This window comes from Pollicipes pollicipes, unplaced genomic scaffold (assembly GCF_011947565.3).
Source record: "Pollicipes pollicipes isolate AB1234 unplaced genomic scaffold, Ppol_2.1 Scaffold_7261;HRSCAF=8764_pilon_pilon_pilon, whole genome shotgun sequence".
NCBI lineage: Eukaryota > Metazoa > Arthropoda > Thecostraca > Pollicipedomorpha > Pollicipedidae > Pollicipes > Pollicipes pollicipes.
The window spans coordinates 21,287,229-21,307,244 of record NW_023597054.1 but is presented as its reverse complement, the minus strand read 5'-3'; the positions used below and the strand labels follow the sequence as shown (position 1 = coordinate 21,307,244).

At 47.3% G+C, this 20,016-nt stretch overlaps 2 protein-coding genes across 2 annotated transcripts; both read right to left on the bottom strand.

Annotated features, from left to right (window-relative positions):
* Positions 1–310: 310 nt before the first annotated feature.
* Positions 311–4,833, bottom strand: RpL23 (ribosomal protein L23). Its single transcript, XM_037236153.1, has 5 exons — positions 4,773–4,833; positions 3,180–3,263; positions 1,534–1,662; positions 915–1,028; positions 311–438 (listed from the first exon to the last, which is right to left on the bottom strand). Exons 1-5 carry the CDS (start codon positions 4,783–4,785, stop codon positions 356–358), a joined length of 423 nt encoding a protein of 140 aa, XP_037092048.1. The 5' UTR covers positions 4,786–4,833; the 3' UTR covers positions 311–355.
* An 8,500-nt stretch (positions 4,834–13,333) lies between these two features.
* On the bottom strand, positions 13,334–14,607 carry LOC119111169 (uncharacterized). Its single transcript, XM_037234995.1, has 2 exons — positions 14,411–14,607; positions 13,334–14,272 (listed from the first exon to the last, which is right to left on the bottom strand). Exon 2 carries the CDS (start codon positions 14,126–14,128, stop codon positions 13,334–13,336), a length of 795 nt encoding a protein of 264 aa, XP_037090890.1. The 5' UTR covers positions 14,129–14,272; positions 14,411–14,607.
* Positions 14,608–20,016: the final 5,409 nt, after the last annotated feature.

Below are 20,016 nucleotides of genomic sequence, written 5' to 3'. Positions count from 1 at the left end.
AGACTTGCCCTCGGTGACGCGCTGGGTTGATACGTTGACAGGCACTTTTTTGTGGAAATTTTCGTTTGGAATGCTTCCGTTCCTGTCCATTACCGACTTCCACGCGTGATGTCCGTCACATTTATAAGCATGATCTCACGACACAAAAAATCCAGTACAGAGCATCGGTGTCTAGAATGGATGGGGCACACAGGCTCCCATTGTTGCTCAGTACACCGGTAAGCAATCCCCCGCACGACCGCTGAATGATTGCTACAAATACAATATTCGTTGCCGTCAGCCCTCAACGTCCTCGCCCCTAAACTCCATCGAAGTTTTTTTTCTTTATTTGCAGTTTCGTGTGTGTGTGGACAGGCTATTGAACTGAGCTGGCGTTGCTGGCGATCCTGGGCCACAGGTCGGCGCACTCTTTGGAGACGGGCCCCGTCACAGCCGAGCCTGCCGGCAGGGGACGCGCTCTGTCAGCGGGGCAACAACTGGGCGGGCAGACAACGAGAATACGACAGAAGCACTGCCGTGCCATGTCGGGCTTCACCAATGGCGACTCGCGGACAAAACCGAACGGACCGAGTAGTTATTTTCGCGCTCACGTCACCCGGTCAGCATGCCTAGCACGCGACCACACCGTCCAAATGATAGCTGTTGGCTTTATGACAAGGCACAACAGACCTTACTGCTGCAACAGGTCATGGGCCGTCGCTCTGGCACATATCCGACAACAGCCCGGAAGATGCACCGGTGCCGCTGCTAATTACGTGCCTTCGCTTCTATGGAGGACCCCTGCCACAAGGATACCAATCCCAACATTCAAAAACGCCTATACACTAGCCTGGCGACCGTTTCTATATCCCGTGTCAGCGCTCCTCTGCCCCCCCCCCCCCTTCCTCCCCTCCCTCCACAGCTCTTCCCCTCACCTTTCATCTCGCCCTTGTTGTTGACGATGACGCCTGCATTGTCCTCGAAGTAGATGATGGTGCCATCCTTTCTGCGGATGCTCTTCCGCTGCCGCACCACCACCGCCTGCATGACTGTCAGAGGAAGGACGTGCGTCAGGCGAGCGTGGCATGGAGGCAGCGGCTGCAGAGAACCAGCGCAGAGCGACACGCTCACGGAGGCGACAGTAGAGGCTGGAGGCGCTGGCTAGCAATCCCGGAACGCAGCGTCTGCTGAGCTTGTTGGCTGGTCAATGAACGGAAAGAGAGACGAGACCAGAATCCAGACCAACGACCAGCACATTATCTAGCACAGATCTATACCGACAGTGGAAAATGTACCAAAGTCGGCTCAAACAAGTGCTGGGAAGTGCTACCTGAAGATGATTAAAACAATGACGCACTGCTTGAGACAGAGCAATAACACAGTCACTGTCATAATAAAATATTATGAAAAGGTTGTCAATACCTAGCTGCCTTAATATGAGCAGAACGCCGTCGTTAATACACCACACACCGATGTTTACAACAATCGCACAGAACTACACGAGCTAGTACCCTTTGTGGGGCACCGGAGCCCTGTCGGGAGCCGCGCGCTCACCCTTTTTGCGGAGCTCGGGTTTGCCCTTCTTCACGCAGGCCACGAACATGTCGCCGATGCCGGCCGACGGCAGACGGTTGAGGCGGCCGCCGATGGCGTACACCGCGATGACGAACAGGTTCTTGGCCCCTGCAGGGCCGCGGAACATACAGTTGGCTTAACACTGCCACATTGGCTGTTATTGGGTGAATAGGTGCAATACTCCCTGATGCACCTTTGCATGTAAATTGAAGGTTCAAGCCAGCCCAAAAAGAAACTGTGTAATTCACACATAATATATGTGCTTTACAACACACTCAGCTGCTGAGGCTACATGACATCAACTGCCTCTAACCCTGAGAGGATTGGTAAGTGGCACAAGGAACTGAACCCTGCACCTCCTTTCCCACACAAGTAGCATAACCACTGCACTATCAGTATGCTTGGTAAGCATATGTGTTGATGTTGTAATGAAGGCATGGATAAGGTATGTATGTTAACCATCCAAAAAGCTAAGAGTGTGCAGTTCACAACGGCACAATTTGTATGCAATAGCATGCTTAATTCGGCACATAACGGCACATAAATTCAACCTGTCTGTGAATTGTGAGTTTTATCCATTTCCCTGGTTATGCAGTAGTTGTGGTGGGCAGAAACTCCATTCACCTGGTTGCATGGGGATAAGCAGGATATTGAAAAAAGAGATATGATTGACTTATTGATGTATAGGTGCAAAACAAAGACAAAACTGTTAGATTTTTTTAAAAATCAAACAAAATAGCATAATGGGCAACCAAGACCTACATTTAGTGTTATGCTGTCCACTTCCATCTGTTATGCTTCCATTATGATAAATGAAACACCATCTCCCCATATGCATGATGAAAGAAATGGGTGGTTTCAAACTGTCTATGCCCATGTCCACATTTATTCATCTCACAGAACAAATATTTCATTTCTTAAATTTCTTAACTTATAAACAAGAGATATTTCATGGAAAAAATACTTAGTTGCCATTCAAAAGTATATCACTACACACATGCAATGCTGGAACAGATCTACATGAAATGCCAACTAAACATTAAGCTGACTTCACATTTGCAGTTTTCTCCCTTAAATATTGGTTAGCTGACAAAATGCAACAGACAGAGCTGCTGCAACAAGTCATTAACCATTGATCTTGCACATATCCGACAACAGCATGGAAGATACACCAGAGCTGCTGCTAATTATGTGCACCCCTGGAACACTACTGCAAGTGAACAATTGCAAAGCTCACAACCACACCTCTTAAAGCATGCTATGGGCAGATGCCATCTCTCTTGTCATGAAAACAACACCCAAACGTTTCAATGGCAAGGCAACTTGACCAGGATGAAGTCACAATCTTCAAGGAAAGATGAGTGCCAGCCTTATCTGGTTGCCAACCTGTCATAAGCCACATGGGGAAATATACATCAAGCTTGGGCTGGTATCAGGCTTAGTTCTTGAATGCAATTGAGAAAACTGCCTGCCATGTAACTGCAACAAATAAAAATGGCAATCATAATTAGAAAGTGCAACTGATTTGAACACCAGCTCACTTCCCTAGTAGCAATGTGAAGGGCATGCAACAGCTAGACACTACATGACTGAAAAGAATTTTGGTTGAGAGATGTTCAACTGACCTGTGTTGTCAGCACAGTTCATCACAGCCCCCACTGGCAGAGCCAGTGAGGTCCGGAATTTGGCTCCCGCCGCTCCTCCACGTCCTGGGCAACAAAACAGAAACAATCAGTAACAACGCACACACTCTCGGCAATGTACACACATAAGGCATTCATAACAAAAATGCAATGAAACATGGTGTGCAAACCTTTTGCTGCTTAGATGACAGAAACATGGATATTTGTCCATGTTACTACACTGTTTGGGGATCACTACCTGTTGCTTCTCTTCCCACACAAGATCAGCCCATCCACTGAGTCCATGACCAGTACCATGCTCAACCCTGCATCTAGGTGCCTCAGGCTCAACAAATCAGTTGATCAGGCAAGATGTGAGGATTCAGGATCAGTGGGCAACAGTGGCAGCCAATGTAATGTGGGTGCAGAGGATGTATGGGAGCTGAATTCAGGTAATGTGCCACAAACAGAATGACCTGCTCATGGTCTTGCATAAGCATTGATGCCAGCTATCATTTACAATTGCATGCTATTGTACAATGAGCTGCAAGCTATCCCCAATATAATAGGACCACATAGCCAGATCTACCATCAGCCTCATATTAACACATGTAACACCATACATGGACATAACCTGACATAACTACATCTCTGTGTCTTTAACCCATACTGCCCATTTGGATTGAAGAGCAGGCTCTCTAATCAACTGGGCTTTCAATGAAAGTGTTACAATACATTACCATTTACTGCATTTAGCATTGCAATATCTATACTCAAACATTTTGAATCTGCAGACCATAATGGCTGTGCATTCTAAATGGTTTGCACACTACATAAGTTTCACACCAATTTATATTTTTGTGAGGTCATATTTTTACAATCTGTATGCTGTCCTGCTTAGAATACCATGTCATATTTTGCCAAACAATGAATAGCAATTACAGCAAGTAGTTTTACCATACCTCACATAACCATTAACTGCACATCCCCCAGCAATGCAATGCACAATGCTAACACACAATGACAGGACATAAGCTGAGGAAGAGCACCTCTGATCACAAAAATTTTCCTACAACAATTGGATCACTAGATCATGATGTGCATAATTTTGTGAGTTAACCCACCTTAAACTAAAACCTACCCCACAGTTTTTTGGGGGATATAACTTACAGATGCCTCCACCTAATAATCAGTGCTAAAACAAGATGTCAACATCTGTATCACAAAAACATGACCAACACCACTCCATACCGGCCTCGCATCACATTCGAAGCCACATGCATGTGAAACAAATCAACCGCTTCTTGGGAAAGACCGCCCCACTCAGCGTCACTGCAGCCAAATACCTCAAAACATACGCAGGCGTCCTAAATCCACAGCAATTACTAAGCGTGACTATCCCACACAAAACACGTGAGACACAGGTGGGGACCCAACACTGGCAGCCCGACCGCGGTTCACGGGTTTGAGGGCCGCCATATGGGACATGAAAGCCTACAGAAAGAACAAAAACAAGAATTTCCGTGTCATGTGAAGATTTCCAAAGTAGCAAAGTCATAGAACCATATATAATTCAACGGAATAACCCGGACGCACCTCTCTTCGACATTTCTGGGTCTTGAAAGGAAGTGTACAACACATAGTGGTGATAGTATGCTAATAATTTTGTTCTGATACATGTTTGGATTTCTGATCGAATATTTTTACTTAAAGACCGTTTAACGGTAACTTTGAGCGCTAAATATTACGATCGAATACAAGGTATATTTAATATTGTACCCTGGGAACTAGTGGTGGAACCGTTTAACGACTGGCAGCGACTGCTAAATTACGATCCAGCCCTTGGGATAACTGCCGCTATTTTGGCAAGAAAGATACACTCTATGCCACTAGCATAGAGTGTGCCTTTATTGGCCCTGTCATAATGCCAGGACCTTTCTCAGTACATTAAACACGGGAAAATGCTTCAGCAGTCTACCAAATTCCTCCTCACATTCCCACCGGTTTCATGCTAAGGTACATTCAGTTCCAAAGACATATGTACTCTTGCATGTGTAATGTATATATATATATATATATATATATATATATATATATATATATATATATATATAGCGATGTCTACAGCCATTTCAAAAGACCCTCTCCATGCCAAAATCAAAGCATAAGATTATGTTATGAAGCCACTTTAGGCATGCTATTTGGTTCACCCGTCAGTGTTGCTCATGACGGTTTCGGAATGTAAAATAATGTTAACTACACTAAGTCCCCAAATGTCCATCATGTGGTACTTACCCGTTTCAGGTGCACGATTTATTGAGAGTAAGTCCTCCGGAGGGTGCCGGCACGTTCGCACAGGTCTCGACAACAACTGTCAAAAACAACGACGATCAAAAAGCCGTGAGAATACTGGACACGGGTGTCGATTTGTATCCTTTTGGGTGGGCCTTCCCCCACTTCTGACCAATCAAGGTCATCTTTGAAGGTCAAATCACGCTCACAGAACAGGAAACTCGTCATCACCCGCAAAGTTTCAGCCGATTTCAACTTATCAAGCATCAAAAGATTTACCAGGGCAAGAACTAGAGTACGACAAAATATTTATGATAACTCAAGATCATTTTTCAGGGTCAAACTCAGGCTCAAATGACGGGGAACTCCATTATCGCCAAAAAAATTGGCCGGCCGATTTCAAGTTTTCAAGCATCAGAATAATCCGCGGTACATGAGTTAGCGTACGTTAATAGTCCAGACATTTCAAGGGCATCCTTCAAGGTCATACTCAATATCCAATGAGGGGAGTCCATATCGCCGAAGTTTACCGGCCGATTTGAATTTTTCAAGCATCCGAATGTTCAAAAGTGCAATAACTAGCGTCCGTAAAATCCTAACACGTCAAGGTCAGGCTTAAAGGTCAAAGTTGGGCTCCAATAACGTGGAACCCAAAATCACCCACAAATTAGAGACCAATTTTAAATTGTCAAGCTTCAGACCATTCAACGCAGAATGAACTAGCGTCTGTCAAAAACTGGTGGCGCAGGTTCCCTGTCATTTAAACCCGAGCTTGTCCTTGAGGGGTGACCGTGAAAGGTCAGGGCTTTGTGACGGGCGCTAGTTCATGAGTGCGTTGGTGAAAGTTCTAATACCTGAAAGCTCAAATCGGCCGGTAATTTTTGGATGACGTCGGGTTCCTGTCCTTTCAGCCTGCCTTGAAAGCGGACCTCGAGAGGTCAGGACTTTTGAACAGGCGCTAGTTTATGCGCTGGTGAATATCCTGAGGCCTCAATAGTTGAAATCGGCCGGTAATTTGTTGGTGATATGGAGTTCCCTGACCTTAAAGCGTGAGTTTTTGGCTTTGAGAAATTTCCCTAAAACGTCAAAGTTTTTTTGAACGACAATTATGTCTTTCATAAAAAATACTCTGATGCTTTAAAATATTATATCGGCCGGTGATTTTTCAGTGATATGAGGTTTTCCATCCTTTGAGCCTAAATTTGGCCTCGTAAGGTGACCTTGAGTCTTAACGATTTTCAACGGAAGTTAGTTCTTGAACTTATGAATATTCTTAGGACTGAAAACTTAAAATTGATCTATTCTTCTTTGATGATATAAAGTTACCCGTCCTTTGACCTTGCTTAATTAGGTTCCTGAAGGTCACATGGAAATTCAAATTAAATGTCATTTTTGATATGTTTGTGCCCTATTTGACCACCTGACGTCTTTTCTTAGAAATCGGAACTTGTCGATGAAAAATCGCTGGGTGAGTTTTCTAGTTCCCTAACTTTGAGAGAAGAGTAGGTCAAGTCAAGGGGAATCCCTTTCATTTTAGGGCTGGGTTTGGTGATTTCCCCTGTTGAGCGCCCCAGACCTTGTTCTGTGAAGCCACGTTCCTGGAGTGGAAGCTTCATGACGGTCACACGTGACGGATTCGCCACCACAGCACCTCACCGTCTAGCCCACAGCATCGCTCCAAAATGGAAAACGTTTGAGATAGCAGGCAGGTGGATCAAAATCACTGTAAGGTGACAGACTGTTTTCACTAACCACGCGGCAACACAACAGTTTTCAAGAATTTCCACCGCGTTGAAGACAAATCGAGACTTGAATCGAGTTCTCGCACCGTACATTCTACAATAGTAAGATGCGAAATGAAAACATTGACATATACGGAGCTGTGACCTCCGATTTAAGAACTTTTATGTTTCTAGCGCACAAATTTGAAGACATTTTTCTCAGACAACAAATCTATAAAACATCGACACATCATATATAATACCAAAACAACAGGGCGCATATCAAGACAATAGCGGCAATAGCGAATCGGGCAAACTAATAGCAAGTTTCTCCTTGTCCGAAAAAGGGAAGTGTCTCAAAAGTATTCAATACAGTGAATCAAAGCAAGGTCAAAAATGAAAAAAGCTAACCCAAGTTTGTCCAATCACTTCATTGCGTTGCGAAATGTACTATGCTCTGTTTATCGTAAGAAAGAACTGAATTTAAGTGCTGCCAACGATTTTGCACGGTTTTTTGCGCGTGGGTCATTATTCGAGTGTGCTGTAGCCCAAAAATTACCGGCATCATGACCGGCATCACTTTGGTGGTGCGGTAATATTTTACGCATTGAAAAGTTTTATGTTGTTTTACTTGTAAATTTAATTGTCTTTTTATATCTTTTATATGTTTTAGTACCTACTTACTAATGAATGAAAAATCCAACCTAGCGTCTGGAAGGATTCTTGGGGCACAAAGTAGGGAAGTTGTTTATAATGTGTATCAACATTTTGTCGAAGACCGGGACATGAGGTTGTAGGCGGGAGACGAAGACGCCGTCCGAGAGAGTCCATTATTAAGAAAAGCAGCTGTAACGGGCGCTGGGAAGACTACAATCTACCGCATACAACGTGAACCCCAGGATGGTGCCAGACTGAAGTCGCCAAGCCGATCCCGACCAGCTGCAGCAAGACCAAGGGTGGATCTAGATCCGTTCGATGTTTGCGCGATGAGGAGAATGGTGCACCAAATGCACATCGATGGAAAACCTGTTACTCTGGGCACCATCACGGATGCTCTTCACGAACAGCTCGGCGTCACCATGTCTAGATCCACCGCAAGAAAACACCTACTCGCGAAGGAATTTAAGTACCGAAGGATCGACAAGCGCAAGATCCTGATCGAGAAACCTCATATTGCAGCAACGAGATGCCAGTTCTTGCGGGAGATGAGGAGGCTGCGTAGAGAACTTCCCGATAGCAAAATCATTTATACCGACGAGACATGGTATAATCAGTACGATATGGAGGACTTGGCGTGGCTGGACGGTAGTCAAATCAACGGACGGAAAAACGCCATTGGAAAAGGAAAGCGCTTTATCATAGTCCATGCCGGCTCTTCGGAAGGATTTACACCGGGCGCACTTCTCCACCTCAGGACCGATGGCAAGAACGCCGACTACCTTACGTCGATGAACGCCGACTACTACGAGAAGTGGTTCACCGAGTGCCTGCTTCCGAACGTGCCAGAGCACTCTGTGATCATCAAAGATAATGCCTCATATCATTCCCGTTTGTGCCAAGAAGGGCCAACTTCTAGCTGGCGTAAAGCGGAAATCCAGGAGTGGTTGCAGCAGGCAGGTGTGACCATCGACGAAGACATGCGGAAGGTGGAGCTGCTGGAGCTAGTCAAGTCCCAGAACCGGAAGAAGGAATACCTTCTGGACAACCTTGCTAGAGATCATGGTCATCGGATCATTCGCTTGCCGCCGTATCACTGCGACTTGAACCCGGTAGAGTTAGTGCGGGCACAGATGAAGCGCGTGATAAGACGGGGGAACTTGACGGGGCGGATGGAGGAGGTGGAACGGCTGGTGGAGGCATGTGTCGCAACCGTCTCTCCAGAGGACTGGAGTAAGTGCTGTGAGCACGTCAAAAGGCTGGAGCAGCAGAACTGGACGAATGACGGGCTGCTAAAAGATCTCCCACTATCCCGGTTGTCGTAACAACCGATGATAGCAGCGACTCCGGCACCGACTCCGGCAGCGACAAGGATGAATGAGAACAGTATGACACATCGATCATGGAAAGTGTTTCCGTTTCGTTCTTTTCAACTGACTTCGTAGCGTTTACGTGGATGTGGCATGTAGTTACTTGTGGGGTGTTTGACCTGGATGTATTGTACATATATCTGCAGCTGAATGTTCAGCGTTTTGTTGAATACCTTCAATAAAAGTGGGCGAGTTAATTTTCTGTGTTTGGGATTTTCCCATGTTATTCATGAAGCAGCACCAGTTTGGAGCAATTACCGAATGAACGTATAGCATAACTTGCTTCAAAGGTAGGCAATGAATTTAGAACGTGAAAATAATTGCCAACGAAAATAACCCCAGTGCCAACTATATATATATATATATATATATATATATATATATATATATATATATATATATATATATATATATATATATATATATATATCGACCAACCATATGAACATGAAGCTGCTGCAAGCAATGCAAACATCCAAAACTGTTGTTGCTTCGAGAGATCCGCATCGCTGTCCTGCAGGCCTTCCGACCAATTTGTTGAGTTTGAAAAAATTCAGCGTGATGCCCGTGACGAATTGATTGACCAGCTTTAATTTCGTTCTTTCTTACGATAAACAGAGCATAGTAAATCAAATTATATAAAAAATCGCATGCCCGCTAGCAGTCTTAGAGTCAGAACACCGATGTGCTCGGCTTGCAGTTTCCATCAAAGCGACCGGTGTTGCCCATTGCAGATAAGATCAGGTATCGGTGGCCGAGCGCGACCATTTTAAAGTAGTAATTCCGGAATGCATTCAAAATAAACTCGGGTCGTTCCAAGGCGACACTGAAGCGTATATTTCGCCTGTAAAATTATAATCTGACTCACAATACATAGCGTTGATTCCAACATTCCATCCGGTCGGCTGATCGCAGATTTTAGTCCACTTATATTTGACAAAAGAAAATGTGATCGAATTCTAGAACTTCCGATGGATTCAGTTCCGGTGACAAGAGCTCAGTGAATTACCCGCTCCATGTTTTCTGCTTTAAAAAGCCTAAAATTGCATTTTCTGTTCATAACAATTCAGTCACATGTGATAGTGGCTCGCTTTCTGTAGCTTAAACTTAGGTATTACCATTAGTATGATGACCAAAAGTAACACTGAGTTGACTCACAAATGACTTGCCCGATTCGATGCGGACACTGATACACCATAAAACCCCAAAGGAATGAACTCAGGTGACTGAGCGCGAGCGGCGCCCCTTCACACCGTGTCATCTCGCGTTTGATGTGATCGTGATACGACAGAGATGTGCCCATGGTGCCACCAAGCAAGTCGTGCTGTTGGTAGTATCAATACAGTGCAAGGAGAAAAATGTGGATCATTTCAAAGCGTGGATTATTTCAAAGCGTGGATTTTATTCGGTGTTGTTGCATGATGTATCCGCTTAAGATCAGCAAACACCATATGAGAGACTGCCCCTGGTTCTTAAATGCGGGGTATGACATTAAAGCATTTGTGACGCAGTCGAAAGATGTCAGCAACACCTACAACAACTTGTGCTTACCTGCAGTGTTATAACCTGAGGAGACTTCCCATGATTTGAAACATCCAGTTTTCATTGCCAGTGCAAAGCCGTGAGTTGATGCATGCAATTTTAGCAAAAGATGGCCTGTAGTGTTTTGAAAAGAGGAAAAAGAGTGAATTGTTTCACATTTTAGTGATGAACAAATGGCAATGGCAAACCTCAATCTTTTCATTTGTAGTTAAGAGCTGCCATTACAGTGTTAAACACGCGCTCGGGTGGGGGGTCAAATTGAACCCCATCCGAAGGGTTTCCCAAATGGTTTCCGAACGGCGCGGCGTAACAGCGCCAAATTTTGCACAGCTGTCGAAAATCGAATAGCAGATCGTTTGGCATCAAAAAATTAAGTGTACCATGTAAGGTCACTGATTTATGACAGGTCAAAGTCAGGTCATGGTTTCAGCGAAGGCAGTTTCCAGGGAATCCTTCAATCTGATCTAATGACTAAGTGTTAGACGAAGTCATTCATCTCTGAGATGCTTTCTTAGGCAACACAACAGTTGATTGAGTAAGTTACATTGACCTAAGGTTAGATATAAAGGTCACGCCAAGGTCAAAACCAACCTGTTTTGTTACTATAGGGCTTGCCGTATGGAATAGATTCTGGTGTTCATTTCGAGTTTATTGATAGCAGGAACCGCATTATACATCTTCCATGGACTTCTTAGAGTTCATAATAAGTCATTGACCTAAAATATTCCAGGTCAACATTTTGCTTTAGGAACATACTGCCCAGCGTAACCTTTGTCGCTTAGACAAATGCAAAACACAAAGCAATCTTGCATTATTTTAGTCGCCTAGACCTCAAAAAGGTAAAAAAAGATCACTGGCCTTGAATGAGCTTGTGACCTTTTGCTTAGAAACGATTATCTAGGTTCTGGGGGCACTTTGGAGACCAACCTGGAACTTGACCTTGTTTGACATTTTTTGACCCGAAGGTCATGAACTAGGAACCTGAAACTTCGATCTATGTGAGTTCTTGTGTGGGTCAAGCTACTCTGTAAATTTGGTGTCTCTAGCTTTCTTAGGTCCCGAGATCTCAGGGGGGGGGGGAGGGTGTCAAATTGACCCCGACCCGAGCGACGGGTATCTAGCCGGCCGCCAGGGCGCGTGTAAAGATATACTTTGGTGCACTAACGACTACATTGTCCAGGTACTTTGACTGCTGCTCTCTGAGAGATATCACTGGTGTTAGCCAACTATTGTTGTGCATTAGGTGACAATGACATGCCATTTAATGCACACTTTAATGTATAGGTCTAAAATTTAGGTGGCACTTGCAGGTTGATGACGGTCCAGCTTTGTAGCACAGCGGGCTTTTGTGTTCTTAATCACCAGCTGTGCGGGAGGGCTGCGCTGCGGACTGACATTTTGGAAAATCTGTGTTTTTAGTTGGTGCCGTTTTTTGGCACCGACGAAAACGTGAAGGTGAATATCCGGCCCGTGGACGATTGTAGCGACGAAAATGTCCGGCCCGTAGATATTGCAGTTATTATTAGGTCGGCTCTGGAAAAGGTGAGGAAAATACAGAGTCGCAGTAGTGTAACTGCTGTTACCTCCAAAACTTGATATTTATTAGACCAACTTAATAGACAGTAAATATTCGAATGACAGCGTATTGAGTATCATTTTGAGTGTTAAGTACAGCTTGTTTTATGTAAGGATCCGTTCATATTCGCCATCTACAGCTGCACTATCCTCTGTTCCGTCTATTCCGTCCGCCTCCGTCTCTGTCCCTTCAGTGCCCTTCCCAACGCCTTTGTCATCTTCTCTCTCCATCTCCCCTGTCTCTATCTTGTCAGGCATCTCCTCTCTCCGTGTCGACTTGAAATTCAACTCCCCGCTGTCTGCACCACCTGCTGTCTTCTCCTCTCCTGTCCCCACGTTCTCTACCGCCTCTCCTCTCTCTTCCCGTTGTGCACTCGCTTCCCGGCTATCTCTGCCGCCTTCCTTCTGCTTGCTTTCCTGCTGCAGCCTCGTCTCCATCGTCGCACTCTCTGCTTTCTCCTCGAGCTCCGTCTCTCCGCCCTCCCTCGTCTCCCCCTCGTGATCCTCGCCTTCCTCTAGCTCTGGTCGGAGGCAGCAGTTGGTCAGGCCGAGGACCAGCAAGAAGCCGACCACATTGGTGCCCACGACGACAGACTCCAGCAGCTTCAGTACGCCGTTCACATAGCTGCTGAGCCTGTGCAGGAACACGCCGCAGCCCTCGGTGTAGATGAGCATCGCCGCCTGCCCCGGCTTGGTGTCCAGCGTGAGCCGCAGCAGGTCACCGCGGTCGCACGTGTCCTGCCGGCAGCACCAGCTCGGTACCGTCATGTTCTGCCGCAAGTAGTCGCGGTAGTCGCTGGCGCCGCAGCACTGGAAGCGCCGCTGTATGCTGCCCATCTCCAGCAGCGTGCGCTGGAACTTCAACTCCAGGTGGTTGCTTCTGATGTGGCCCTCGCCGCCGCCCACGCCACGCTTGTCCTCGTCAGCCTCGTGCTCCAGGGGGGACGGGTATGGTGTGGTAGTTCCAGCCGCGCCACGAACGTGCAGAGCCTGGGAAGATTTATTGTGGGAGGTGTCCCAGACCTGGGACTTGGAGACTACTGGGGAGTGTAGCGCCGCCTCTGCCGGCTATCACCCGGGTTCTCCTCTGATTGTCGCTCCTGTTGTGCCACGCGGAGTCCTTCTCACGTCCACGCCCGTTGCCCCGGGGCTTTATTGGAGCAGCGACACTGCTGTCCACTTCCGCAATAGCTACAGGCCTGGGCGCGTCCTTGACCGGGCGCGGAGTGTTCGTGTGGTGATCGCCACGCATGATCTCCCGGTACAAACTCGTCTCGTTGGCGTATCGCTCAAGAAGTGCCAGCAGCACAGGATCGCGACCTCTGGGCTGATCTAGCTCTTCCATGACCGCCTGGGGCTGGTCCATGCGCTGGCGCAGCTCGCTTAATAAGTCCTTATAGCAGATAGGTCCCGTGATCTGTTGACCGCTATCGCTCATCATGTGCGGAGTGAACTCGAGGAGGTGCAGCATACCCAGCCCCTGCATCAAGAAGTGCACCACCAGGGATGCAAGCGTGACCGCACCGTACACCTTCAGAAGTATGTCGTTGTGGAAGCAGGCACCAACGCCACCGAGCACGCTGACGATGATGGTCACGATCGAGAACGACACCAGCGTCCACACGTTCTGGAGGCCGAGCGTAGTCAGTTCGGCATCACCTGCATAGTGGTCACGGAGGGCTGTCGCCAAGATAAGCATGGACACCAGCGACAACAGCACGGTGAAGATGGTGATGATCAGCAGGAGCCAGCGGAAGACTCCAGAGTGCAGGCATGACAGCTGGCTCGGCTTCATCGTGCGGTTGGAAGTCGGGCGCTGTGCTACAGTGCCATCTGGAGGGAAGTGTGCGAAGCACAAGCAGACGCACACAGATGTCGGGAGTGATGCTTGTCCACGTTCGTCGGCCGGTTGGCTTGCAGAGGAGGGATGCACCCGTGGCTGTGGCAAAGGGTATTTCAAAAGATTAGATGCAAGCTTAAGCCCAGATTTGAATAATTTTTGCTGTCGAAAGTGATATGCTCGAGAAATATGTGAGACCCCTACGTTATCCTAATATGGATTATACCGGTTGGCTACCTATAGTTGCCAGTTTACATCCGGTGTCTTCTGTTTGCTTTGTTTTTTGTAATCGACGTCAGATTTCTTATCAAAGCAGGCAACTTAATATTTGCACAGTGAACTTTCAAACGCATGGGCAAGGTATTTCCAGTTATATGTATACTTTTAAACTTGTGGGATTTTTATGTTTCTCAGCTTGATCTATTTTTGTTGCTTGAATAGAAGCACAGATCAAATAACCCGACTTGGCTGTCGAACGACAATTGCTTTTTAGGATGGTTATTCGTGACTTCACTGCAAGGAGACTTCCAACAAACAGCTGCGAACATGGATATGGGTGCATTGCAATACCGTACACCTAGTACCACGATCAAGGTCGGACACGTTTGCAATGACAGCACGGATGTCTATTGGAAATGTGTAAGCTAACTATGAAGAACTTGCCTCGATAAATGTGGTGATATCTGTCAAATAACAGTGATTGATTTGGCGCAAAACGTTTTAAAGAACCCGGGTTTTCAGAGACACACTAAGTTAGGCCCAATGTACGCGTAACGATCTTGCAGCATATAGGTACCAACAAATCACTACTTCCCAGCGTAGATGCCATGCAATTTTCGACCCTCGGCGGCCGATGTCAGTATAAATTATCTGTATAACGCACACCACGCAAATAGCCACACTATTAGAATGACGTTATGAGTTCAGAGTCTCTTTGTCTACAGTTATTATATACATCAGCAGGTATTGGTTAAACGACGTTATCAGCAAACACTGGCTGCATTGCCAATACTTGACCTTTCAAGATGTGCTTATTGCCAACAAGGGCGTAGCTTGAAACGTCGAGTATTGGCATAACAGCGTCTTGAGTTACCAATGTTTGCTCGATAAGGTTGTTTAACCAGAGCCTCCGAACATAATGAACGTCGATCTGTCTGCATAACAACTTTGAACTCGTGATGCCAAAAACCAGGTGCTCATGGTCTTTTTTGCTCATAGCAAGAACGATAGCAGTTAGTTTGGATGTTGTCCGCTGCGTGATGAGCTTTAAAGCGCGTTGATTTCAGAGATCAAATTTCTCAAGCAGGTTTGGTTTTGGTTTCCTATGTACAGTTGTGAATCTTCGGAATCATGTGCCTTTTTTACTATAACAACCAGTCAAACATGATTTGTGATGTTTCATCATTCGAGTGATGACAAACGTCATTACGAGCGAAGATTCCGAGTGAAAGGATGCGTTGTCGCACGACTACGCCTTTTGCGCATGTTCGAATTTGTCGAAAACTGAGCACTACAGAAAACCTTGACAACGTTGTAATTCAAGCAGTAAATACAACATAGCTGGATTGAATGTTTCCAATATGGCATTGTGCTCATCTTTCCTCGACCCGAGTAGTGTAGATTTCAGTTTTATGACAATCCTCTTTCGATGACATGCTTGAAATGTTCTTCGCTTCTCCTCATTGATATTTGGGTAGGCGCTTTGCCCAACGACAGAATAAGCGCTAACCTATCACAACCGGGATTTTGTACGCCTTTTCTGCGACTGTTTTCCCTTCTCAGTGGTGATTTTGTGTCTGTTTTTGCATAAGTATCCCTTCAGGCGTTCCCATAGAAGAAGGCTGAGAAGTCTGGAGTCCGGAGAGTGTGGAGGTCACTCCCAAAAACTTGGCCCATCCGCCTTCTCTCCGGGGCAGTGACGGCGGGCCCGAATTCGGGATGGAAGGGGCAAAGACTTAACGAAAGGCTCCCCAAAACGAACCATCCCTCAAACCGATGGGCCTCTATATTTCAGTGAGGCTATTTATTCAGCCGGAAAGCGCCTGGCCGTCACCGTAACTCAATGAGTTACAGTGCCTGCCTGGCTCAGCTGCGCCAAGGTGGTCAGGTTAAAGGTCCGCGTCGCTTCGGTGCTCGCTATTTCCCCGTGACTGGAAAAGCCTGCGGCCGGGGACAGTGGCCGCCCAAGGTCAGCAAGCCATTCTGACACGTTAAACGTCTTCCACAAAGTTATGCCGTTCAGCTGGAATTTTACAATAGGATGGCCTGTCGGCCAGTGTTTGCATAGCGAGGCACTGCTGGGCGTAAGCGCCGACCTTAGGAATCAACCCGATTCAGCCATATGTATTTTGCTCCTTTTTAGATTTTACCCGAATGATTTGAAATTTTTTGGGCCTCAAACTACGTTTACATAAACCATAGCTGGTTTTTTTGGTACCGTGAACCGGCCGTTCAATAGTGAAATTCCAGTTAAACGGCTGATTTTGCCTGCTGTCATTTCTCCACACGAAACCAGTCGCAGGAGTGTCTTTCACGTCGTGCGAGGCTACGGGACAGCTGCCCGTGTCGGGTGGACTCCCTGATCACCAGGCAGAAGGCCACCAGGAGCGCAATTCGTTTTTCTGGGACTCTGAGCCAACGTCGCCGGATCCAAATCGGCCATCTTCCCCCGAGTGCGCCGAGTCGGCCATTGCAGTGCGAAGGTAAAACTTTTGTCAGGGCGCTCCGAGTCACTCATTGCAGACTTTTGAATGCGTTTGGATGCAACAGCACCACTGATGCATGAACGGCACTATGCTCTCAAAACATCTCATCTCATAAGGGTCGAGAAGAAGAAAAAACAAAACACCTGACAAGGTAGCCTGCTAGCATTTACCAGCCGTCAGAACTGACAAGGCGAGTTTGAAACACGCCCACTGATTTCGAGGGCGTCTGTCGACCTCGTCAGTTGTTATATGACAGATATGGCCATGTAAGTAATGCTAACAGCCACTCTAAACTGAGCTTCCCCGGCCACTTCAAGAGTGAAACGGACCGACCCAGCATCAGACAGTGTCGGGTTAAAAGTCAGAAGCCCGGAGCTTGCGGCTGACCTCAGAGCATCGCTCCGCCCCGGTACGATACCTACGATCACAGGTGAATTTTGAGGAGCGTTTTTACGGCATTTGTCAATGCCACGTGAATTGGAAGTGCCCTTAATTTTCGTTTCATGCAGACAAACCTTAGGAATACAAATTCCGACGGTTTCTAAATCACCTTTTGCAAAAAAATATTTCCAGCTCGACAGTTCATAGTTGCGTAGCTCCACCAACTGGTTAAATGCACGCTGCATAAGCATGGCTGGCTGTGATTTTGATGAGGTTGAGCTCAAAATTTTGGTCGTTCATCTTGCCATCGTGTTGTAAAATCAGTTTGAACTCTTTCCCCAACAATTGTCTCCCGCCCTTTCATAAGCCTCCTCCACAAGTATGAAGCTGGCACTATGTGCATTGAGTAAAGTATCATCTTTGAAAACCTAAATTATTGCTTCGTCGCTTGCTTCGTCGCTAGTAATTGTCGCTCAATTTGTTTCAATTGAACGGCAGATGTAAAGTAAAGGAGCATTACGTGATATTTTTTCATGAGGGTTTCAACAAGTATATCTTAATGGGGCCCGGGCCGCCACTCCCCTTGCGGGGGCTGCGGGTGGGGTGCGGGAGAACAGGAAGGTCTTAAACCTTAGCCAGGTAGGAGTGGCATCTACTTTATTAAGTGAGGGTAACGTCTTAGGTGGGGGATGTGCCTCCCGCGCTGGACTACACCTATGGCTGGTTACGCCCTGAATTCTGCCACGAGTCGGTTGAAATTGTGTACCAAAGAGATCTGTAGAAGGCTCACTCAGGCTTGAAGGGGCCCACTATCAAATCTTAGAAGACCCATTTTGTCTTTTTGGAGTCTACTCCCCCCCCCCTCCAACCTGAAAATTACTTCGGTGATTCTGTTGACCTGTATTTTTTATGGGCATGAAATAAATGACAGATTAAAATCGCAGGCACAGATCACGTTGAAGCGGTCAAAAGGCCTTTACACGGCCAGGCGATATATTCACTCGGTAGGGAAAATGGCCAGGAACGTAAATAATGATTCCCAACCTTTCGTTGTCCGATGATGGCGGTTACGGTTATTTGGTCGCTTGTTTGGCTGCTACCATTTGTCGCTCATTTTGTTTCATTTAAGCATTTTATTAGGTCCGTCTTGCGCTGTTTTGCAGCTTTTCCATGCATTATTAGGTTTTAAATCACCGACACAAAGCAGCAGATCCCCAATTCTGTGCGAAGCTCCACCTGAATATTCGCGGGCAGTTTTAAACAGTTCAGGAAAAAAAGGGTAGCCAAAACGATTCCAGCTGTTACATGCTAGAAGCCAGCTAAATTCTCTAGCACCTGACAGAATTGTGCCTCATAGCATGGGACAGTCCTGAATAGTAGGATAAGAAACGAAAGAGTCATCCCATAGTGAAAGTTGAGCTCCGAAAGTTAAGACTGTTAGCGTCGCCGTTTCAAGTTTTTACAGGGTCGTAGAATGCGACCCATGCGACCCCGTAGCTACATCATTGCTGCAGTCACCTATGCGTCTCTCAAGCTTGTTGAGATCTTCGCCTCCACCCGTCACGTGCTCTCCACCTAAAAACAAAGCCGTCTGAAGCAGCCAGCGGATGCTTCATTCTGCGCCCGGCTTCTGGTCAGTGAGCAGGGTCAGCCTGCGAGCATCTGAGTGAAACCACGGATCTCTGATCAGTGATATCTCAGAGAGTAATGGACCGCGGGTTTCCCGGCATAAGTGTACCTGCCGCACAGGTCACAAATACCCCACATCTAATGCTTCTAATCGACGCCAGCCGACAACGCGGCATCTCCGAAATGCCGTAAATACCACCCCGGAGAGCGGTAACTGCCACTGAAGCAGGCATGTCGCACTGCCGCCGGTCTACCGCCCCATCCATTATTCAGGTGTTCGGCGCCCTCTCGCCCTCCGCGCGCCCTCTCCCAGCCTATCTCTGGCGCCGGCGCCGGCCAATACTGGAAAAGTCACGGCCCGATGCCAATTATCCTATTCGAGTCCGCATAAATCCGACTTCATCGCTCATTTCCATTCGTTCACCTGTTTGACTTGGCCGGCAGGCAGCGCGTCGCGCATGCGCGCTGGCCGCCAGCTGCGGCGCGGCCGGCCGCCCCGTCAGACCGAGAGTGGACCGCGAGCCGCGAGGAGTGTGCACGAGTGCGCGCAAGCGAGCCGCCCTAGCGGCGTGACCCCCGTGACCCGGCCGCGCCGGCCGGCGCCAAGTGGCCGCCACTTCCTTCCGCCGAGACTGCCGCCGTCCGCAGCTGAGAACGGTGGGTCACTTGGCCTGTTTTCCGCGCCTGGCCCCATCGGCGCTAATGGCCGGCCGTGCCGTCTGGGGAGCCTTGCGGTGGTCACCTTTGCTCCGCCAGTGTGTGGGTGGGGACGCGGGCCGCTGGGCAGCACGCAACCGCGCGGCCGCGCTGATGGATAATGAAGAACTCGGCGCCTCCACGCCGTTATGTGGCGCATGATTATTCAATTACGCGGGAGTTGATTTCTACGGACTGATCGATCGAGAGAGTGAAATTGAGCACTCTGGCTAATGAGATCCCCGCGTGCTGCACTCCGGAAGCCCCGCTGCATTATGCGGTCTTTTAACTATTTCGGATCGCCAGCTGATGGGAGTCCTGAATTGGATCATATGCGGTGCGCCCAGTCATTTCGAATGATTCGGGCGCCGGAAATCGGAAACTTTCTTAGATGCCCCAGATCACAGTTACTTTGCGGCTCGTGAAACTGAT